General features: G+C 47.7%; 1 protein-coding gene across 1 annotated transcript in view; it reads left to right on the top strand.

Moving 5' to 3' along the window:
* Positions 1 to 24,789, top strand: part of LOC142576598 (fatty acid synthase-like) — a 417,693-nt gene that overhangs the window by 28,303 nt on the left and 364,601 nt on the right. Inside the window, exon 3 of the mRNA XM_075686791.1 lies at positions 488 to 814. Within this exon, the coding sequence (XP_075542906.1) occupies positions 488 to 814 (327 nt within the window). The remainder of the gene's footprint in view (positions 1 to 487; positions 815 to 24,789) is intronic.

Raw genomic sequence — 24,789 nt, 5'->3', positions numbered from 1 at the left:
AATATTTTGCAAACCAATTTACAGGTTAGCTTCTATAGACAGTGAAAACTGCCTGCTCGAACGGACGCCGACCAGCTCTGTGATCATCTCCAGCTTCTTTGTTTTTGCTCTGTGGCTGATTATTTTTATATAATAGCCTGATAGGCTAAGGCAGTGACTTGTATTGCTGCTTACGTCAAAACATGAATTTCCGGTCAGCGAGTCGAAGGTGGGTTGTTGATAAACATCACGACGCACTTGGTGGCGGAGCGAGAAATCACAGTTATCCCAAATTTTTTCTGACGTAAAGGTCCACAAATACATGTTATAACGTGAAATCGCCCGCAAAAAGAAATACCTGACAACTCCAGCGTTGTCGCAATATGGCCTGTGCACCATTTGCTCTGAATAAATGGACATGGCAGCAGCTAAAAGTGGGATAGCAATACCTTACATACATTAGCAGCAGTATTCCCATCTAATCTTCCCATTCTGTTTATATTTCAAGGATTTCTGGCATTGCCGCCAAGAATGGGCACCATCCGAGACCTGACCCGGTTCGACGCCCAGCTGTTCGGTGTCAACCCGAAACAGGCGCACCTGATGGACCCTCAAGTTAGACTCCTGTTGGAGACCTCGTACGAGGCCATCGTGGACGCAGGCTATGATCCCAAGACACTGCGGGGTCGAAATGTGGGAGTCTTCATAGGCTGTACCGCCTCTGAATCAGACGAGGCATTCAGCTCGAACACGGACAGAATAGACGGATACGGACTGGTCGGCAGCAACCGAGCCATGTTCTCCAACCGCATTACCTACGCATTTGATTTCAATGGTACGTGTCGTGCTTCAGTTTTCGCTGTCATTACTATTGTTTTTTATTGCCGTTTTAACCACGAGCGGACGCGCAATGCCATCGCAAGCAACTTAACGCGGCTGCTTGCTTGCGGCAGAAGCCAACAGCAACGCACGGCCTTGTGGCGTTTTCGTGGTCACCAGTTCAGCCATTCAGTAGCGCTACTGCTTGGAACCCATTCGGAGGACGATGCTGTCGCGCGCGTGCAACGCGCGGGCCTGCCTTCACCTAGCATTTGCGTTCTCGTTTTGCGCGACAACATTGAAATACTTGAAGAAAGGAACGGGTAAAAGGTAGCTAGCAGCAGGCTGCTGAACGTTGTTGGACGCTGCCGCGGCACCACACAGTGGCTGTGCATTGACGCACGTGCATTGTTTATGCGTACATTGCTTTTGTGGCGACCGCTCCTTCACCTTCTAACAACTGTTCAAATAATCATTCGCCACAAGGCACGCCTGCATGTATCAGAGCATGATCGATTATTGTCGTCCGTTATGCCTGTTATGTAGAGTCTTCGTCAAAAAACTTGAACCCGCTGTGAACGGCCGGGGAGCAGCTGGGCTCCACTATCGTGGCGCTTCCAACGTCGGCGCGCGCCGCCGCTCGCTTGCGTCGAGGATAAAGAGGGCGAGGGAAGCATGTCTTTTACTCTCAAGCGTCGTTTGATAACAGCGCTCGTGAAAAACTAGTGCGGCGAGCGCGGTGCGAACGCGATGGCGGCGAAGCGGAAGCCACCCGAACGGCTAGCATGCCGTTTGCAGCGTATATGCTGGATGAGCGGGCGAGGGTATCTGGTGATCGCTGTCAAACGCGATACGCTCAAATTTCGCAATTCCGAGTATCGTAATCATCAGTTAATATTTTTCGGGACCAAATTAAAGGAACAACGCTATGAATAGTCCCGCGCATGCTCGAACGCGGGCACATTGCGAGGATCGTAGCTAAGCTCTGACTTCAGCAGTTGATGAAATATTAAGTAATGTGCCACAATGGCATCTCGTACTTGTAATCATAAAAGTCAAAAGTAGCAACTTAAGAAAGCATAGGCTTCAGGATGGCACCTGCATCCCTCGACGAAATCACAGAGGGAGCATGCCTTCAAGGCATTGAGTGTGGCTTGGTGTGTGGTTGCCTCGTACAATTACAGCTTGCCCATATGTTTGATTGTAAACTAGCCAAGGTGTGTGGTTGAAAGGACACTACGTATAACCATTTTTTTAACACTGCCCGTGAAGCCCTTTCTCGTAGAGACGAACGATACCTCAGTAAACTATATCAAAAATACTTCCAGTGCACCCGTGACAGCGACAGCACCGCCGGTGTGACGCCGTCACTACGTGAGAATCCTATAATCTTGTGGCCCTTGTTTACTTAACGCGATTCAAACGCGTGATGCCCAATGCAAACGGGATGAACCTACACTGGCCTCATGTGTGCATGAAAGTGAACCCTAACGACAATGAGGGATTGTGCGCGAAGATATAAAGAAAGGCGAGGTAGTGTGCACTTTCCAAAATGCCGAGGGAATAGGTCTAACTCACTCGGCTACTCAGACAAGGCAAACGTCTTCTAGTCCCGAAAAGGTTTCATAATTTCACTATGGGTTTAATTAACGAACTTCAAGTCCAAACGCACTCGTGTGGTTGTTCCTTAGTGGTGAAGTGCGGTCAACGTATTTGAAATATAGTGACGATGGTCACAGGCTCTTTCCGAAGAGAGCCCTTGTATTCGAAATTACTGCTTCTGGTCTTTTCTAAACGAACGATGATTGAATTTCCCGCATATTACAATAAAACCTGAAACAATGCTAGACAGCACTGAGAGATATCAGTTGATATGTTATCTCTTGTTTTCATAACACTCGCAAACACATTCAAAATGCTTATCTAAAAGCATAATGTGACGGCTCTCGCCTTTGAATGTGTAGGATAAAATTTTAAGAGGTAATTTTGATTATTAGGTCAATTTTTATAGTATAATGCGCTGCATGGAAGCCGGGATGTTTTGCCCAGGCGAGCGCATTTACTCGCACCAAGCACCGTACCACGGCGGCCGCAAGAAGACCTCGCAGGTTGCAGAACGAACGCGGCACTTAGTTATGAAAGGATGTCTGAGAGAAAGGGGCATGCTTCCCTCGCCCTATTTATTCTCGGCGCGAGCGAGCAGCGGCAGTGGCGGCAGCGCCGCGATAGCGGAGCGCAGCCGCTCCGCGGCCGTCCACAGCGGGTTCGAGTTTTTCGACCAAGACTGTGCGTTGTCGATGTACCTGGTGTAATCACATTGCATGCGCTATGCCAATAGCGTTGTGCATTATGGAAGTCACGCGAGCACCAGTAATTCGACCAAACATGTATAAATAGCCAACTTGCTCGACCCTCAGATCACATTTCAATGATTGCAGCCAGTAAGCTCAACCATCGGGGTACTTGTTTTGCGGGGCCCAAGTGCGGCCAATAGATTGTTTCTGACTCGCCGCAATGGGCAGTGTGGTTCTTCAGCCCCACTACGAAACTTCTGGTGAAGGTACTTCATTGTGTACCACTGACCCCCTGCAGGCCGTGGAGCCCTGGAAAGTTCAGGCCGTGAACGAGCAAGCTACAGGTTGCAAGGATTGTTGCCGCGGTTACGATTTCTACCTGAGAAGATAAGGAAAGTCAGGGCTAAGTCAATGGCCACAATGACAACCCTAGCGTCACCTATCCTGCAATGTTGTAACCCGCCTTGGGAGTAACTGACTGTCCGCTGATTATCGACTGAGAACCCGGAAACCTGGTTGGACTCTTACGAAAAGGTCGCGGCAATTACCAAGTGCAACTGCTACAAGTTGCACCATGTATATTAGTCTTTGTAACATACTGCTCAGACTTGGCTAAAGAATCGAGAGTCGAGCTTAACGACATTGGAGCTGTCTCGCAGCAGCTTTCTAGAGAGTTTTACGAGTGTCATACGGAGATAGAGAGCTGAAGTCCTGCTATGACGTAGAACGCAGCTACGCAATGAAAAATATGCTATCTTCGCTGAAGAGGTGACCAGCCAGTTTCGTCATGCTGACCCCGGTAAGCAAGAAGAAGAGAAATCTAGTTTCGAGACAAGGGTTGTAAAGCAAGACTTCTTCGCCGGACTAATTCGCAATCTAGCAAAGACCGTCACGTAATTTTCAACGGAAGCCATGGCCATGGAAAAGAAGCTGGTAATGCGCGCTAGGCAATATGATCGCTAGGTTATTACACTGAAACACGAGGTCCAATAACTTGGCTGCGACAGGCTACGAGTCGCGATCAAGACTGTCGTACGTGAAGAACTGCAAAAGGGTCGCAGGCCCATGGTTGTATCGATTTCTGAAATCGCGCGCCGAAATATCGAGCAGTTTCCTGGAGTACCAGAACTGCAGCCGCCAGCCGGAGCCTCAGCAGGGAGCAATGCCGCTGCCGCTAGCCATTACTTTCTCCATTGGCAGCTGCGTCAGGCGCAATCACGTCGTGTGTCATCATCGCCACCATCAGCACGCGCAACCATCCGCAAGTGCAACTTCCCACGGAGGACAGGCATATGACGCGCTCTATACCACCGCTGTTCTGCCATCACTACGGAGAAGCGAGGCACGCCTATATACCGTAATTGTCCATGCCGAGAAATGGGACTACGAGCGTTCGCCGGCAACGCTTCGCGTCGTCAGCAAGGCGAACGACCTCATGACATCGCCGACTACGCACTCGACATTCAGTGGGGACCTCGACGGCTATCCCTTTCGCCGTCGCTAGGCCGCTACTTCTCGCCGCAGCGCCCTGGGGCGCTATAACGTAAAGCTATTCCAAAATTTTCTATTCCAATGCGGCAACCAATCCTCCGCGATTGATCAAAAACTTTTTTGGATCACCCCTATACGTCGCCTGTCTGTAACGCGACGTCACAAAAACCGCGATAGCTCCCCATCTGATATGACGTTACACACTGATTATGCATGATTGGACCGAACAAAAGAAATATAGTTATTTCTGATTCGACGCCTTTTCGCCATTAGACCACGGCTATTGGTCAAAAGTCTTGGAGTTGCACCTATTTCACCTGCCTCTCAGGAAACATCACAAAACCGCGAAAACTCACCGCGTCAGAGTGACGTGTACACGCGTTAAAGATGCATTAATATGCGAACAAAACAGTTTCTTTTTCTCAATAACCACAGGCTGCCCCGTTCCAAAAGGAATAAAAGATGGATGCCACCGATCTCTCAGGCACTGGCTACTCGCACCTGCCGGAGAGCATGGGTGTAATTGCGTATAATAAAGCTTTCTGTGTGGCCTCGTCTTGTAGCACTTTCGGCACGTTTGCGACCACGTTCTGCCAACTCATCCTTGACGAGGATCCGTTTAAGCCTCATTCTTAAGTTCCGTTACATGCTGCCGCGATTTTCGACCAGTCATTGCAAGCGAAGTAAGGGAAAGCGAACCAATCACAGACGCCGACATCGCCCTCTTCATCCATTATCTATTTTCAGTGCGCTGGCTCGGCCACATCAAAACCCTCTCCAGTTGAGCATTCTCCTCGCTTCTTGTCAGTCAATCAGGTAAGACAAGCCACTCAGCACCGGCACTGTTGTTCGTTTTTAAAGCAAACAAAAGTGACCCCCTATAAACGAGGAGAGCGTTTGATTGGTCTCTTCAGACAAGCCTGCGGATCGCCACCCGACGCTTGCGTCGGCTGTTACGTAAGTTTGACGTCAGGAGACTGGAATAAAAACATATTTAAATAATTTTACGTTATAGGTCCTCTGGCCCCTTTCAGCCCATATCCAGGAAGCTGAATGCAGCAGCCGATGGAGGTGTGTTTGCTATTTGTGGAATAGGTGAAAATCCTGTGCTGCCGTCGACGACGCTTCAAGATCCAGCACAAGGACGTAACAATGACCCGCTGACATTCAGACAAAGCCTCCAAATCAAAAGAACGCCAACTAAAGCAGACATGACGACACGACATAACATCACCAGCACGACGCGACTCAGCCGTAATCTAACACTGTGATCTAACTGCGATGCAAGGCAAAGAACCACGGGCCTCGACTTGCTTACTACGGCCAAAGAGTCGCCGCTTTTGTGAATACAGGAGCCGACTACACCGTCATTAGTAGCCCCTTCGCCGCCCAGTAGAAGAAAGAAAAGCATGGCAAGATACTTTGACAGCTGGAGGACAACTAGTGCCCCCGACTTGAATCTGCACGGCAAGAATCACCATTATTCACAATGCTTAATTTTCAACACGGACTTCGAAGTTAACACGGTGCATTCATCATCCTCAAAACCAAATCATTAGGGCTGTCTACAGACCAGCCGGTTCCGCCGGAGAGGACTGAATCACCGTGTCTTGCGAGTACTTGAAGATCGAGTGAGTCTTCGACCTCGCGCGAGAATAATTTCTATCGGCCCAGAAGCAGCCGCAGAAATGAAAGGCATCGTTGAAAGCGACCAACAGCTGCTGCTCTACCGTGAAGTCGGTGTTGCAAAAGAAAGTGTTCAGTTTAATAAAGAAATGACTCGGGTAATGTTGACAAATTTCAGCCAAGAACATAAACACATAAAGACGATTACCGAAGTCTCATACATAGAAGAAATTGTGGAAGCCAGGAATACGTTTGTTCTTGCGGATTCCACCGCCTCTAGCCCGTTAGCTAGAGTTCCCGAACGAACTTCTATATCAGTTGTGCGTGTCAGCAGGAAAAACTTTGAAGCCCTCTACAACGTACACAGAGTGCTTTTCTGAGTCATCAAGGATCCGACAAACCCCAATTGCTAGGCATCCGACCTCCACTGATCAATGTGTTCGACCACTCTGGCCAAGCCCTTTCCGAATTCCAACTTGAGAGCCAGAAGCTGTAAAGCAACAAGTTGACTAAATTTTCTGTGACGTAGTCACCTAAGCGTCAAAAAGCCCGTAGTCACCTCCAGTTGTCTTAGTAAAAAAGAAGGATAGAATCTTGCGTATTTCGGTTGATTATCGCCTCCAGGACAAAATCATCAAAATGGAAGCATTTCGCCTACAACAAATAGATGATGCGTTGAACTTATTCTGCATTGGAAAATATATATTTTTCGATGGATCGTTGTGACTACAGGGAACGACAAAAGATCACCTTTATTGCACTATATGACGTCTTCGAATTTAGGGTTCACTTGTTCGGCCTTTGCTTGGCACCTGCATTATTCGAGCGCGCGATGAATGCGGTGCTCGCAGGCCTGAAATATTAGATATCTCATCTAATTGGACGTCTCTCCCGCAAGTTCAGATGATCACGTGAGGTAAACTGGAAGTGTAGTGGAAACGATGAAGTTATCGAAGCGGTCAAGGGCCACTTTGCGTACGAAAAGCTCTTGTTCTGAGGCCGCTGCATCGGGACATTTGCAGTTCCTAATCCACGCAAGACATTTGACATCGCCCAGTTTCCTCGACATACAGACAAAGAAGGCAGTATAGACATTGCTTGGTAGGTGCGCCTACTAGTGGCGCTTTGTCAAACATTCCTCAGGCATAACGCAGCCTAAGCTCACGAAGTCAGACGTGCAGTTCAAGTGGGAAGTGCTGGAGATAGAAGCGCTTCCAGAGCTCAAACCAGGCACGTACCCAAGGGGGGGCCCGGAGGGGGCGCCCGGGGGGGGGGGCCTCCCCTCCAGCCCCGAAATTAAGACGCATAACCCCCCCTCCCCGCCCACGCCCCCACTTCTCACACACATCCCTATTGCGCCGTCTATTCAATGTTGAAACTTGACAGCTATTCGGCGGTCAACATTTTGTTGCCTTTTTCACTGCTTTTGGATGGCTGTAGTTATCGGCATCTTTCGGGGTGTGAAGGCCAGTTTCCTCATCGATTCGGTTCCCACGCGATTAACTCGAGATGCATTCAGTTGTCGCCATCTTTTAGATGGTCACGCGCTTCGCTGTTGCTTTGTTAGTGCAACCTTCTTCGTTTAGACTGATCCAGGGACCAAGAAAGGTATTCGGTTCGGGGTCAGCTGGTCTGTATGCACGTGGAACGAGTTGCGGCCAGAGAAAACGTCAATTGCGTTTAATTTTTTCTTTTGCTTCATTATTTTCTCGAGTAACGGCTCGCCGCGACACTGACAGATTCTCGGAACCATATACCCGCGATATGGGTTAGATAAGGTGAAAAAATGAAATAATGCGGAACAACGTCCATCATGAAACCCTGCAATAACCGTTAAATCCATAAGCAACATGAATGTCATCCGTTACCTCTTCTGGTTTTTGTCTAATTGTAGAGCACTTTTCGTGCAAAATTGCCAACTGGAAACGATGTCGCAAGGTGTTGAGAAATGAAGCGATCTACTAAGGAATCCGTTGTCGGCAACCGATGCAACAGCCAAACAGGAAGAAAAAGTGAAAGTTAGCAAATTGAACCGTTGTTTATGAAAATATTTATAGGTCAACATCTTTTTATTTAAAGAGGAAGTAGAAAAAACGTCGCCGGAAGTGGAGAAGGATTCGGTGTGTTTTGAATGACGCTTCTACAGCTATCAGTCGAGCCGCCTGACGTAACCATTTCTCTGTTGTGCTTATGTAAGTGTCTTGCTAAGCTTCCGCGGTGGGCGTAGTACGTCTAGAATCACAGCGTCCTGCGCCCTACGAGGTTGTACTGGACTGACAGCCACGCATCGTTACGTAACTTCCCAAATAACAATAGTTATTTGTCGTTTGCTGCACTTGGTAGAGCATAAACGAGGGATCCAAAAGAACTGTGACGGTTCCTCAAATATATATTTCTCTATAGTTCTTCCAGAGCTAATTAAAAAAAAACACTACTATAGTCGGATACAAATTAAGTATGCAGTGAAGCCCCGCCCACGCCCTCATAACCGCCCGCCACTGTTCCTCCGGGAGGCTGCAAATAATTCGTACTTCAAACTTTTTCTGTTACCCAAATAAGGCGGTAAGCACAAAAATAAAATTATTAGCGCGTAATTTTATACATTTTGCCTCGCCTATTACAGTGGAATGGCCAAACCCTAATTCTTTATTGAACTGAAATAAAATGCTTACTTTGCTACCACATTTTATTGTCAAGTTTCGCTTTAGTTGGCAGTGAAGTTTCATGAGTAAAGCGGGTTCAGCAATGGAATGAACGGCACCGCAGACTTTTGAAGAGTGAAATGCTCAGACTCCATACACTTTGTCCATGTCTGTTGCACACCTCATTGCTTCCGCCGATGAAAAGACTTCAAGAACAGCCGACGCTCCGGAGGTATCAAGTACGGCTACATCTTGAAAAGGCCGCATGACAATGATTTTGTTTGCTTCTGTGACTGGCTGACGAAGTAACACAACCGCCCGCAGTTTGTGTGCCTTGGTTGCCAACTGCTGTTTCTTTAAGTTGTGTTCTACTAAAGTAATCTTAATTTTACCCTTTGGCTTGTTTACTTGTCTTTGGCAGTGTTCGTCCTGCGCTTCTTTCCTGCGCAAGTCCATTTGACGTAGTTCCTTGTTTGCCAAGTAAAGGAGAGGCGTGTCGCACAAAGCGTACCTATAAGATACACCTTATTTCATTTCTTTTTTGTGGGTTTAGGAGTTTTTAAGGTGAATGGTGGACGTTATTCACATTTGTACTAGTAAAGTACCCCCCCCCCCCTCATTTGCATAGAAGTTACCTTGGGTTGGGCCCCCCTCGAAAAAAAATCCTGCGTACGTGCCTGGCTCAAACGATGCCTGCGGTCGCCGCCGGTACTTACACACTTCGACGAATATGCGGACACCGAAGTCCAGAGCGGCGCATGCAGCGTAGAAATGGTCAGAAATTACGCTAATCGGTATGCATCGAAAGCGGAAGTCAAATATTCTATGCAGGGAAGGGAGTGTCTAGCGATTGTTTCGGCCACGGCATAACTGAACCCTTACCTACAAGGCAGATCCTTCAACGTCGTAAGCGAGCGCCACGCGCCGGGTTGGCTGACAAACCCAAAGGGCTCCTCAGGCTACCTTGCACGGTTAGCCTCAGATTGCAAGGTATTTACGTTACCGTGAGTAATATGTCCGGAAGGAAACACTCCTATGTGTGGGACGCGCTCTATCGCATTCATATTGACCCGTCTCCTCAAGAGAAATAGGACGGTGACACGTTTCTGGGCACACTAAGCAAAGACTACTTCGCTGACCAGCGCTGAGACCACATGGAACTAGGGAGCCTTGTCGACTACATTGCAGGCAAGGCCGACTTTGTCCCGCGGGTATTTAGGGGGGGGGGGGGATCGTCTTAGTTTTTTCTGGAAAAGAGGGTCCTCATCAGAATAATTTATCACCAGTCCTAGCCAACTACCATTTCGTCGTGCCCTCTGCACCGCCGAAAAAAGTTCGAGATGTTCTGCATGATGATCCAACTGCAGGTCACATCTGGTTGTCCCGTAGGCTCACGATGATACGAGAGAAGTACTACTGGCCTCGTCTAACCACACACATTGCGCAATATGGCTAGATGTGCCGAGACATTCAGCGATGCAGAAAACCACACACAAGGCCACGGTATTGTTACATTTCATTCATTCTCTTGCCGACCAATTCCGCCAGATTCAGATGGACCTGTGGTTTACCTTTCCGACGTCGACAACCCGGAACACGTAGGTTGTCGTGGCCAACGATCTTTTTACTCACTTGCGCTGAAGCAAAAGCCTTCCCCAAGGTTAGTGTGGTAAAAGTGCCAAAATTTCTTGTCAACATCTCGCTGAGACGTGACGCAGCGCAAATCCTCATCACTAACAGAGGAACGGCGTTTACAGTGGAGATAACGCAAGCGATCCCGCACTACAGCCAGAGAAGTGACCGGAGGAAAAGCACCTACCGCGCGTACACGAATGGTCTTATGAAATGGCTAAACAAGACAGTGAGCTACATGTTATCAATGTATATCGAGGGTGAGCACAAGTGATGTGATTATTTCACACATAACATTTGCCTACAACACGAGAGTGCAAGAAACAACTCAGATACGCCTTTCAGGCTTGTTTACAAGAGTATCACGATTGAAGACATGCTGCCGAACATCAGGGACGAAGACATAGTGGGTGTCACCTCTTGTATTTGGTGGGCCGAAGAATTTCAACAATTCGCCTCACTGCGAATCAGGAACCAGCAAAGGATGTGCAGCCAACACTACAATCTTCGACGACGCCGTGTGGAATACCAGCCCCGTGATCCTGCTTGAGTTTCGACCTCTGAAGCCCGTTGAGGAGATACTATGGACCATACGAGATGCTCCGACGTATTGTGCAATCACAGCGGTGACGCGCACGGCCTGAAGACGTCCATGTAGTACGTCATGAGCCGCTCCACGCGCGTTAGCGAACTCTGAAAGCATGAGCTCTTGCATGGGTTGTCTATTTCTTTTATTGTGTGTATTTTTAGCTTTGGTGTTTTGTTTGCTGCATCAGAGAAGCGTTTTTAAAGGGGAGCACTAACACGCCCACTTTAGTTTCAGATTCGCCATCAATCCACTGTGGTGCGCGGCCGTCACTAAAACGTGACTGTATTCATTCAGCCGTGTGCACATGCAACGCTTTTGCTTACAGCATAAGCATCCCCTTCGCTACTAGGAGGCCACAGCTGCGACTAATTCAGACTGAATCTTCGCAGAAATGCTTTAGTGAGCAACACATAGCTTATGATCTTGGCATGCAGCCAATCGCTGGAATCTTTCGGTTTTCTTCTATTTACGCTGTTCCTCTACTAGCTTCCATCTGAGTCCAACGACTTAGATATAGGCTTCTATGCACATACAGAAATAAATATACCTCTTTCAGTCGAATCTTTAAACACTCGGCTCAGAAAGCACCATAGCTCGCTGAGGGGTACAGCATATCCTAACCTTGCACTACATTACTATGAATGCAGCTGCGAACCGTTTATTTTGGATGCCGCGGTTGTCTTCTGGAGCGGCAACAAGCTAACACGTGAGGATATCGAAGCCCTCTTATTAGAAAAAAAGGTGACACGTGGGTCCGCCAACCGTTGGTTGGCGTGCTAGATAGTGAACATGACCTACTGCAAAAATTTGGTGTATACTCGGATGAATTTCAAGAGGCTGCGCAAGTGCGCGCCCATGTGCGCGGAACTAACGGTGGTTTTCCTCTTTTCGCTGTTTCAAAATAAATTTCGGCGTGAATTTAGCGCTTGTTCTGACTGTTCTTTTCCTATGTCCACATTCTTCGCCGCTATGCGGCTTTTTCAACAAATACAAGAAGATTATGGCGTGAAAACGGTGTGAGGACTGTGTCACGACAATCACGTGATGACGACTGTACCACGAGACCTGTATGAGCGGAATGCTATGACGGCGATGGCATTACGATAGTTGGATGACAATTCTCGAGTGACGATGATGATAGGACCATGAAGCCATGATGACGTTGGTATCAAAACGGACGCATGATAACGACTGTCTAACGAATACCCAATGGACGACGTTGACTTGATAACTGTACGACAACTGCGGAGTGACGAAGACTGTATCCTGAAGACTGTATGGGGACGATAGCGTGACGGCGATGGTATGAAGAGAGTCGGATGACAAAATTGGAGTGATGACGATGAAACGACCACGTTGGCATGACGAAGGCGGTGTGACAACGCATGTATGACGACTGTGTGACGACGATGACATGTAGAAGGTATGATGATAGCCAGATAGCATAGCTTTTGAAATGATGATGCAATGACCACTACGACATCTAGAGCATAAGGAGCATGCCTAGTCGCCCAAATTATTAGACATTTTGGGCCACTGGTTCGGCGTAGAAGGCATGGTGAGGTTGGCATGACGAGAGCCAGATCACGAAACTTAAATGACGACGGCAGAACGACCACAACAGCATCACGATCACACTGTGACAATGAATGCATGACGGCGCAGTGACGAAGATGGCATGACGGCTATGTTATGAAGATGATTGTATGAACACGATGGCGTGACATTCACGGCATGACTTCGATAACCAAGCTGGAGAGACGACGATTGCACGACCCGAAGACGTGATGACGATAGTGTGACAATTCATGCATGCACCGACGACCTGACAACGATGGCATGGAAACAGCGCCATAATCACAATTGCCGATGAATTGACCAAATAATGGAAAAGTATTGCGTTCGATGGAACGACGAAGGCAGTATGATGAGATATTGTGACGATGATAGGCGTGAGGATGACGGCACGAGCAGAGTCGGATGACGGAGTTAGAATGGCGTCGCTAGAACGACCACGATGGCATCACAATAACGATATGACAACGAATCCATGACAAAGACTGTATGAGGACGACACAATGACCGCTGTGGGATGTCAATAGCATGAGGACAATAAGATGATGACGAGTGCATGGCGACAATGGCGTTTCGAAGACTATCACGACGGCTGTATCACGAGGGCTGTATACCGATGATTGGGTTAAATGCAATGGCATGTTGAAAGTCGGAAACCGAAGATGCATTGACAACGATAGAGCGCCCTCGACGGCGACATGATGGCAGTCTGATAACAAATGCATGACGACTGTAAGAAGACGACGGAGAAGAGACGATGACATGATGAGCGGCTGATGACAAAACTAGAATGACAACGATGGAACGACCACAAGAACACCATGGCCAAAAGCACATACGTAGTGGCCAACGCTGCCACACCGCTTGAGCCTGTGGGTCGGCATAGACAGCGGGGTGATGATGGCGTGACGACAGTCAAATCGAGAAGTTGGAATGACGACGGTGGAATGAGCACGACTCAGCGACCACTGCGTCCCTTCGGCCTTACAGCGCCCATCGAAGAACACACCCAGGCCAGCGTTGTTGGAGTCGGCTCTGTGCTCGCGCAACTCAAATCTGTCTTCGACGAGTACGTCGTTGCATAGGCAAACCGCACCCTGAGCAAAGCAGAGATGAATTATTCGGTTACAGAAAAGGAATGTTTGGCCATTATTCGGGCACTTGGTAACTTTAGACCTTGTCTCTATGGCCGTACTTTCAACGTAGTTAATGACCACCATGCGCTTTGTTGGCTGTCCACGTTGAAGGACCCTTCAGGCCGATTAGCTCGCTGGCTTTTGAGGTTGCAGAGAAAGAGAGAGAGAAGAAGAGAGGGAGAGAGGTTGTTTATTAGAGAAGCAGATCTTTGTGCCGGCGATATACAACCACTGACATGCTACTCTGCATAGGCATGTGGAATGAGAATAAATGATTCTAGAGGAGAGTGAAAAAAATAATATGAAATGCACAAGTGAACCTGATACTAATATTTACAGGGGACATGGCACGTAAACTTAAGCTTTTCTATATCAAATGGTGAAACTTTAAAGCTTTCCGATTACGTCTATTTCTGACAGATATTTGAAAAGTAGATCGAAAACCGGGCGTTCGGGCGTCCTCCGGTAATGTTGAAAATACTTGATTTTAATGACAAGCTTACTTTGCTGAAGAATAATTTTAAGCTTACGGATTCCGGGCTTAGGCTTGCTAAGGACTTTTCTCCCAGAGTTCGTGGTATTAGAAAGAAACTTAGGGAGGCGTCCAGTCAGCATCGCAACAATGGGTCTTCTGTTAAGATTAGATTTGACCACATTTTCATTGACAGCATTCGGTATAACTAATGCGTTTCCACCAACTCTCTTGTAAAAGTATCTAGTCGTCGCAGCTTTTCCAAGACAGCAAGTTCCGCATCACAGGTAACAACAGGATGACCCTCTTCTACAACTCTCTTACTGACCCTCTTACCATTATGAACATAAACGCTAGAAGGTTATTCGCAGACGACTGTATCATCTACAGACGAATTAGTAACGCCGAAGACAAGAACTCACTACAGGTAGACCTCGACAAACTCGCATTTTGGTGTTGCCAGTGGCAAATGGAAATTAACATTTCTAAAACCAAGGCCATGACGTTCACGAGAACACATAATCCAGAATTGAGCTACTACACGGTTCAGGGCATTCCTGTTGAGAAAGTATCCACATTTAAATCTCCCGGAGTTCATTTATCCTCTGATTTATCTTGGAACGAGCACATTAATACCATAACCAGTAAGGCATCCAAAACAATTGGCTTCATTAAACGTAACTTATACTTGGCGAACTCTGCTACTATGTTATTAGCATACACTACGCTTGTTCGTTCAAAAGTAGAGTACGCATCCATTATTTGGAATCCGCATCAGACCTATCTGATCGACCAGCTCGAAGCAGTACAATATAAAGCAGCAAGATATATCGCAAAAGATACTCGCGAAACTACAGCGTTAAGGATATCAAGGAATCACTTTCATTGCCTTCTCTTCAAAACCGCCGACTAATAACATTGTTATCCCATTTTGACGCGCTTTATCATAGTAGATCCCAGTTCCGCGAATCTTGCATCAATGCAGCTCATAGTATTTTTCAGCGTTTTGATCACCCATTTAAAGTGCAACCCCTTTTTGCTCGCACTAATATGTACCGTCATTCATCATTACTTTTGGCAGTATATAATTGGAATAAACTACCGAGGAACATTGTATCTGCCATTAACCATGATGTTTTTGTTAACAAGTTGAAGGTTTTCCTAAATGTGTGATTATTTCTGTGTTGAGTGCTTACTTGCGTATGTTATTCTTTCTGTATATAATTATGTCACTGTATCTTGCCAATGTTCTTTTTTTTACACGTTTGTAACTGTAACTGGCATTATTGGTATCACTAAAACTTGGTTACATGCGGGTAGTCATGACCGGAGTTTACACCGGTAGGTTACGTCGCCGTGCGAAATGATCGTCATAATCAAAGAGGAGGCGGTGTTGCATTGCGTTTTCGCTCAAATTTCAAATTCAAAGTCCTCTTCTCTCCACTAGACATAGAATCAGTCTACTGCAGGCTTTACTACGGTAAACAATTAAAGATACGCATTCTTTATCGGCTCCCTAATAGTTGATGGGAAACTCTTCACAACCTGGACCAACTTTTACTACAAGAGAATTTAGCTTCCTCAAATTTCGTCTTACTGGGTGATTTTAAAGCTCCCGGACTCGACTGGTCGTCTCTCTCAATTTTCGATCATGGTAATGCACTAAACAGGAAATTTGTTGAGTTCTCGTAATCTCTTGGCTTAAAGCAGGTCGTTCACAGTCTCACCCGTGGTGACGCAGTACTGGATTTGATTTTTCTCAGCACTGATTTAGCCAAAAAAGGTTACAAGTATGAAATAATTGATGGCATCTCGGATCAAAACGCTGTTTTTCTATGTGTAAACCGGCTGATCCATAACCAAAGTTTTACGCTGTCAACGTTTCGAGACTTTTCCAGAGCTGATGATGTCCGTATCATAGATGAACTATGCAATAATTTCGATGCATTTTCGGCAGTTGGACTATCTAGTGACGTTGATGCGCTCGTGGCGTGTTTTGAAAGCATTGTAAAATCATGTATAGATCGATTTGTTCCTTTGAAAACTAAGAAAAAGAACAATAACCTTCCCTGGATGAACCGAGAATTGCTGCACTTATCGCGACGTGCGGGCAGACTTCGCACTAAACGCTCGAACAATCCTCAGGCATGCGTTTTGTACGCTGAGGTAAAAATGAACTCCAAAAGAAAACCACCTTGACCAAAAATTTCTTCTATAATATTCCGTTGCCGAAACTGGTCAAGTCTAACCCTTGTGAATTCTGGTCTTTCATATCTCCTGGCTCTTCTTCTTCCACATCTCATAAAATGGACAACGGTGTTGTTAACGATCCATTAGAGATTTCAAAAGCGTTTAATACATATTTTCAGTCAGTGTTCGCCTCGGATGATTTCAGTCTTTCAAAACTTACAACTAACGATTCTTATGCAATTGATGATATCAACATTAGCCTTGAAGGTGTTTTGAATATCGCAATGAACTTAGATACTAAAAAACCAGCCGACCCTGATGAAATTACGAATTCCTTTTTAGTACGATTCTTGCTATGGACATCTAAATATCTGTTCATTATATGTCAGAAGTCCCTTAATAGTGGTGTTGTCCCTTCTTCCTGGAAAAGAGCTAAAGTACTACATTTATATAAATGTGGTGACAGAGAGCTCTTATCTAACTATAAGCCTATTTCTTTAACTCCAACCTAATGTAAAATACTAGAACACAATCTATAGGTATATAATAATGTTGCTTGAAAATAATAACCTTTTGAACAGCTTTCAGCACGGTTTCAGGCGCGATTTTAGTACTGTAACCCAACCTACAGAGATCATTCATGACCTTTCTCATTACATCGACTTACGTAATCAGACTGACACCATTTTCATTAACTTTAGCAAAGCTTTTGACACTGTACTACACTCTGAATTGCTTTTGAAGCGCCATAATTTTCTAAAGAACCCTCAGTTGGTGTCTTGCATTTCCAGTTTCCTTTCTTTGCGTTCCCATTTCGTATGCTATGATTCTGCGGATTCGTCTGTTGGGGACGTCACCTCAGGGGGCATAAGGGTCTGTACTTGGCCCCCTACTATTCATATTTTTTATTAACGACCTTCCAGACAATGTTACTTCTGAAATACGCCTATTTGCAGATGATTGTGTTATGTACAACCAAGTTGACTCACTCGCTGATCATCAGCGCCTTAAGGATGCCTTTGTTTCATTTTGTAACTGGTGTGCTACCTGGAAAATGAGCATCAATTTTGATAAAACCGTTATAATGTCCTTTACTAATAGACACAGGCCGGTATGTTTTGATTATATTTGCAACGGTGTAGCTCTAACATTCCTTTTCGGTTGTAACATTGCGGTAATATTCCTTTTCGGTCTAACATTCCTTTTCGATTGTAGAATAATAGCCTTCCGCTTTTGACTGCGACCGGCTAGCGTAAGCTATCACCCGTTCAAGTCCTTGTTTTCACTGGGCTAGGACGACACCGAGACCTAGACTACTGGCGTCAGTGTAGATTTCTGTATCGGCGTCCTTGTCGAAGTAGGCAATCACTGATAGAGACTGGATGTGTCGTTTGAGTTCTTAAAATCGCAATCGAAATCACAAAAGCTCTCGCAAGCAGCCTAAGAGGATCGTCGAAATTTCCGCCGAAGACGATGACACCATACAAGTAAACAAGATAGGTCTGTCACTTCAATTCTACTAACACCGTGTCCATGACGCGCTAGAACGTTGCAAGCGCCGAGCACAGTCCGAATGGCATGACCTGGAACTCGTGGAGGCCGTCTGACATGATGAAGGCGGTCTTTTCGCGATCCCCCTCATCGACTTCTATTTTCCAGTAGTCAGTCTTGAGATCCATGAGCGAGAAGTATTCAGCGTTGCAGAGCCGATCCAATGCCTCGTCTGTCCGTGGGAGGGGGCTTAAGTCCTTCATCGTGATCTTGTTCAGTCGACGATAAACGACGCAGAAACGCAGGGTTCGGTCCTTTTTCTTCACCTAGACTACAGGAGATGCCCACGGACTTTTCAACGGCTGGATGATGTTGTCGCGCAGCATTTCGTCGACTTGTTGCCTTATAGCTTCGCGTTATCGGGTCTAAACTTGGTTAGAGCTCTGGCGGAATGGTCGAGCGCACTCCTCAGTTATTATGCGGTGCTTTGCAACTGGTGTTCGTCAGATTGTCGACTACGGGGACAAGTAGTCTTTGCATCGTAGGAAAAAAATGTCTGAGCTGTTGCTGCTTACTCACGGGGAGATTTGGGTTGATGTTGCAGTCTGGTTCGGGAACTATGGTCGTGGGTGTAGATGCGGCAGAATCAGAGAGGCCAACGCATTGCTGTTTTCTACAATTTCCTGTATGTATACGATAGTCGTGCCCTTGTTGACGTGCTTGAAATGCTGGCTGAAGTTGGTCAACGTCACTTTCGCTTTTCCTCCAAGCAGTCAAGCGATCCAGCTTGCGACGCAAATTTCGAGCAGTAGGCATTGATCACCCTCGATGACGCCTTCCTAGTCTGCGGGTGTTTGGGTGTCGACGGAAACAGCAATGTTGGAAAGAGCTGGGATGCTTATTTGGTCTTCGAGCACACTCAAGGCGTGGTGACTACGAGAGCTCTCCAGTGGTATCCCTTGATCTTCAGACAGCGTTACTGACTTCAACTTCAGGTCAATGATTGAGCCATGATGGTTCAGGAAATGCATACGGAGAATAACATTTCGTGAACATTGCCTTAATTAATTAATCAACCTCTCAAATAACATAGATTAGAAGTTTAAAAGAGAAAATTGTAGAGCAACAAGACAAACTGCTAATGCAACTTTCTGCTGCTCAATGAGAGCTGCATGAAAGTGTTCTTTCGAAAGTGAAAAAAAAATTAAATTATGGGGTTTTACGTGCCATAACCACTTTCTGATTATGAGGCACGCAGTAGTGGACGACTCCGGAAAGTTTCACCACCTGGGGTTCTTAACGTCCACCTAAACCTAAGCACACGGGTGTTTTCGCATTTCGCCCCTACCGAAATGCGGCCGCCGTGGCCGGGATTCGATCCCGCGACCTCGTGCTCAGCAGCCCAACACCATAACCACTGAGCAACCACGGCGGGTGAGAGTGAAAAAAGACCGCGCATACATGCAAAATTGTTGCGCGACTGGCCGCTCGAGGCACCTTGCGTAAATAAGCACCTTGCGGGCTTCTTTCACGCTCAGAAAAACACTCTTATGTAGCACGTATTTAGCAACAGGAAGCTGTATCGGGAGTTTTGCATGTTGCTCTGCAACTTGTTGATTGACACTTTTGGTCTAATTATAATATTTGAGAAATTGACTAATTAGGAATAATTATGTAATTAGCCGGAACGCAAAAAAATTATATGAGTATTTCCAAGCGACGGCAAACATTACCTTCGTTCTGTCCAGCTACGTCGCATTTGTACTTTTTAAAGTTCGGCTAAAGTTGCGAGGGACATCCTGTATTATCAATCGCACTGAAGGTGTGTAAAAACACGCCTACAAAGCTGAAATGCTCAAGCTTCAACCGTCACAAGCCGTGCACATGTAGTTTGAGACAATGTTGATCCTGTTCAGCGAATATTAGGCCTGGCGCCTTCAAATTCGTGCACCCGTGAACGGCGTACCTGATCTGGAAAGAGAGGAGTTAGGCCGAAGGAAATTGATTTTATAGTTCAGTTCTGGCCTCAGCGATTTTCTATCAACTAATCTTTACTTCACACGGTGCTTACAGAATAAGCGGCAAGCGGCGGCAGCGCTTTGCCACCTTTGACGTGAATTTCCCGTAGGCTGCCGGTCACATTCGCTATGCATACATGGGTGGGGTCTGTATATGTTGTTATATTGATACATTTCTTAATTCTAGAGATGCACTGTTTACCTCTCCGTCCAACGGGAAACAAGACACGGCACATTTGGTGAAGCAGCGTAAACAACCGCCTCGCTCAGTTATACCAAGTGTGTCGAAGGCATTCGCGTCTCCGCGAGAGAACAACACTGCCTATAAATGAGCGCTTATGCGAGCACAGTTGTCTCTCATAGTGCTTTATGGCACGCACAATAGCAAGGGTTACTAATCACTAAAGGAAAAGCGAGAACGACTAAAAATTAACAGCCCGTAATGCACTGTTACAAAGGGTCACTGCGACTGGAAAACACCGGAAGTGGGCGCACAGAAAGACGACGTTGCTCCTACGATTTCCACATACTATCTTTCGAAACAACAACAACAACAACAACAACAACAACAACAACAACAACAACAACAACAACAACAACAACAACAACAACAACAACAACAACAACAACAACAACAACAACAACAACGACGACGACGACGACGACGACGACGACGACGACGAAGAAGAAGCCGCTTTTCGCCAGCTGAAGTTTCTGTTAACTTTACAGGCAATACTCCGGCACTTCGATCCTTCGTCATCAACAGAGATTCACGCAGACGCAAGTGGCGTCGGCATCGGTGCCGTTCTCATTCATCCCTCTAGGAACAGCGAACATGTCGCGTATGCAAGCCGTTCTTTAAGCAAGCCTGAACGGAACTGCACTTTGATCGAACTAGAATGCCTAGCGGTAGCACTTGCCGTGCAGTGGTTTCGCTCCTTTGTCTGCGGTTGCCCGTTCACCATCGTCACAGATGGCCATTCTCTATGCTGGCTGGTAAATCTTTGTGACCCATCCAGTCGCCTCGCGCAATGGGCCCTTCGTCTACAGGAATATGTGTTCAGTATTTTGTACAAGAGTGGCCCTCGACACGCTGAGGCGGATTGCCTTTCTAGGATGCCACTACGTACGATGGATTGCGAAGCCGACAACTTTGATAATCTTGTTGCTTCCCTGTCGCCTGACTTTCCCGATGCCTTGACATTCACCGCAGAATAGCGCAAGGACCCAAGCTTCAGCACTTTTTTCTCTGCCATACTGTGATGTCCAATTGGGGTCAAAGGTTCGTGCACTCGAAGGTTTTAACGGTTCTCTTAGGCGGAGCCTCCGAGAACCCAATTGAGGACAAAGCCGTTGGTTTGAAAAACACACACACACAAAGACTTTTAATGGAACTAGAAGCGTAAAATAAGTGATAGAAAGAAATAGAAAGAATGAAATAAACACTCAAATAGACATCACGGCAGTTAGACACACATTTGGGGCTAGTATGAAGCTGACTAGTGCGCGAGTCCGGGCTTGCCACGACGGCAGGGACACATAACAGTCTCGACGCGGCGACGCGGCGACAAGCTGATGAAAGGAGTTCCGCCGGTCTCACCAAAGGTCGTGGTGTAAGTTGGTTGACCGGGCGACCAGAGCACCCCAGTTCTGGCTTGGAGAGGTAAAGTAGGCGGCTTGGCGGCACGAGCAGACGGCGGCGGCGTTCTGGCCGGGCAGCTGGGTGTAGAGCTCGGGCCCGAAGCCCGACTGCTCTTGTCCTGCCCACGGGCACAGAAGCTCGAACACCGGCCTCGGGCAGCAGGCGGCACGACAGACGGGGGCGGCGTTCTGGCCGGGCAGCTGGCGTAGAACTCGGGCCCTTAGCCCGACTGGTCTCGTCCTGCCCACGGGCGCAGAAGCTCACCGGCCTTGAGCAGCTGGTGGCACGCTCGGGTAGACTGGCGACGCACAGGAACGGGCTAGCAGGAGGCCCCGGTAGGGTGAAGTCCTGGTGGCTCGGGTTCGGAACCCGACGGCCCGTCTTCAACTCCCGGTCCGGTGGTTGACCTCCTCCTGGCGTCGTTTCCTGGAACTCTCCCGGCGTCTTCCCTGCGTCTCCCCTGTTCTGCCAGCGCACCACGCTTTTTCTTCTCTCTGGCCGATTAGGCATTCTCCGATTTGTTGCCTGACGCCTCGTGGTCTTTCCTAATTGGTCTGCTTTTCTTCGTTTAGTTCCTTCTCTTGTGCCGCGCGTTCACGTGCCCGATGCTCTTCGGTGTCGTCGTTTTCCTCCTTCCAGCACGGAACTCGCCTTGGCGCGCGGACTCCTTTCGACTGCTCCTGTGCGTCCCGATCACCGCACCATGTCGCGCACCCCACATCACACATACAAAGGCCTATAACCTCAGGCCGACTTTGTGTCCGAGATGGTCTTCTTTGCAAGAGGAACTTATCAACGACGGGCGCCCGCTTTCTAGTGGTGGTTCCGTAGTCTCCTTATACACCTGACCTGCGCGTTACGCACGATGACCCGAGCTCTGGTCACCTAGGGACCGCGCGAACACTTAGTCGCACAAAAGAACGATTCTACTCACTCCAAATGCGCAAAACAATTGGCGCCTATTGCCGGTTGTACACAGTGCCAGAACCACAAGCGACCTACCCCAGCTCCAGTCGGTCTTCTGCAACCAATAAAGCCCCCAGTTCCCCTTTTGAAAAAGTCCTGATCGGACTGTTTCCGCGTTCGTCAAGAGGCAACGGATGTATAATTGTGTCTGCTGACTACCTGACGCGGTATTGTGAGATGGCAGCTCTATCCTCCGCCACTGCAGCCCAGGTTTCCCAGTTTTTGCTGCATTCAATCATACTCCGACACGGGCCGCCTCGCGTGAAAATAAGTGAGCGCGATCTCCAATTTATTGCCTATATTGTGGAAGAAATAATGCGTTCGTGTGCCTGCATGTTCCGACACTCAGCAGCTTATCATTCGCAACCTATTGGCCTCACCGAGCGCACAAACTAACATTGATCAACATGTTATCAATGTACGTCACTTCGGACCACAAGACCGGGGAGGAAGTATTACCGTTCTCGACGTACGCTTTCAACTCAGGGAAACACGAAACGACCTTTTTAAGCCTTTCTTCCTTCTTTATGTGTGCCCACCTCGGCATACGCTGTACACTATCTTTTAACATTCACGACGATGTGTATAAAGTGGAGACATTGTGTCGTTCAGAAGAGGCTCGTTGACAGGCTCGCTTAAGTACATTGGCCGCGTAAGGCCACTCTAAAACACATTACGACAGTCAACACTAGCATGTTACCGATGTTTCCGGTGACCTCGTGTGGCTGTGGACTCCAATACCAGACGTGGTTTCATCCAAAAGCTACTTGTCCACTATGCCAGGCCATTCGTTATCCTTGATCGTCTAAGCGAGGTGAAATACACACATTGCACGTCTCATTTCCAATGGCCGCTGTTCACGCAAGACTGAGGTGACGCATGGTGCCCGTCTGAAGCCGTGCACATTCAGGAAGTAGGAGTGACCCAGGCGGAGGGCTTCGTCTAGGAGAGGAGGAATGCTATAAAGGGTCACTGCCAGTGGGAAACGCAGGAAGAGGGAGAGGTGAAAGAGAAGGGCGACATTTCTCCCATGATTTCCACGGTCTTTGTGCCTTGGTGTTCATTACTCCCCTCCCCGTTAACCCTCTCCGGAGGCCGTAACAATATGTATCTGGATCACGGCTGCCGTTGTTTAAGTGGCTTGGTCGCTCGTATTGACTCGCCTTAGGGTGGAACAACGTGGCTCATATGCGCAGGTATGTATGCATTGCTACATTTTGACATTATTTCATATCAGTGACACACCTTTTCCCCAATATTTCATCCTAACAACGACCTGTGGCTGTAAATGTCGATGTATATAAGGGTGCCGCTTTGGTAAACCGAGGCCGAAGGTCGCGCTCGAAGATTTCTTGAATATGCTAAATGTCTAAAGAATGCATAAAAAGAACACAAAGGCGATGTGAAGTGTAGAAACCAGCGACAAGAAACACTAAAGCAGAAGCCTGGGCAGACGGAACTCAGCGCGCCTTTAGCGGCCGCACTGTTTGCTGAAGAGCGCCCTCAGATCTGCTCACCTAGCAGTCAGTGAGTGCTACATGGCTTCCAGGAATGACTTTCTGCCCCGGAGAGGGCGTTGATAATGATTCGCGCTCCAGGAAACGCACAACTGAGGTGCACTCAACATGGGCGATGGTACACAAATCAACCAGCGAAAACCCCGGCACTCTTCCAAATCGTTTCCAGTGGTGTGCGGCAGTGGAGGAGGAGGAATAAACTTTTATTGTAGAACCAGCACGTTATGATGGCCGGGTCTAAGCCTCCCACGAAGGGACGTCGAGGGCTTGCCTCGCCGCCGCCTCACGGGCGTGCTGGGTCGCCCAGGTTTGGTCGTCGAGGGTGGAGCTCCGCAGAGCCCCATGCATCCTCGACGAGAGAGTCGTGGTGTTAGTCTGTGTGTACTGTGTTGGGCACTCCCATAGCATATGCGTAAGCGTAGCCGGGTGAATTCCACAGCACCGGCAGTTGGGGGTAGTGTAGACGTCCGGAAATATAAGGTGGAGGCGGGCGGGTGAAGGGTACGTGCTTGTTTGTAGTAGACGCAGGGTGGTAGCCTGCGCCCGGCTGAACTTTGGGTGAGGCGGGGGGAAGATTCGGCGACTGAGGTAGAAGGCCTTAACGAGATCGTTATAAGTTGTCAGACTGTCCCTGGTGTCCAACTCATCTCCAGTGACTCCGGCGCGGTTGACTAGGCCTCGCGCAATGGAGTGGGTGACCTCGTTGAGAT

The sequence above is a fragment of the Dermacentor variabilis genome, chromosome 3 (assembly GCF_050947875.1).
Source record: "Dermacentor variabilis isolate Ectoservices chromosome 3, ASM5094787v1, whole genome shotgun sequence".
Classification (NCBI taxonomy): domain Eukaryota; kingdom Metazoa; phylum Arthropoda; class Arachnida; order Ixodida; family Ixodidae; genus Dermacentor; species Dermacentor variabilis.
Note: the sequence above shows the minus strand (reverse complement) of the source record. Positions and strands in the feature narration are given on the sequence as shown.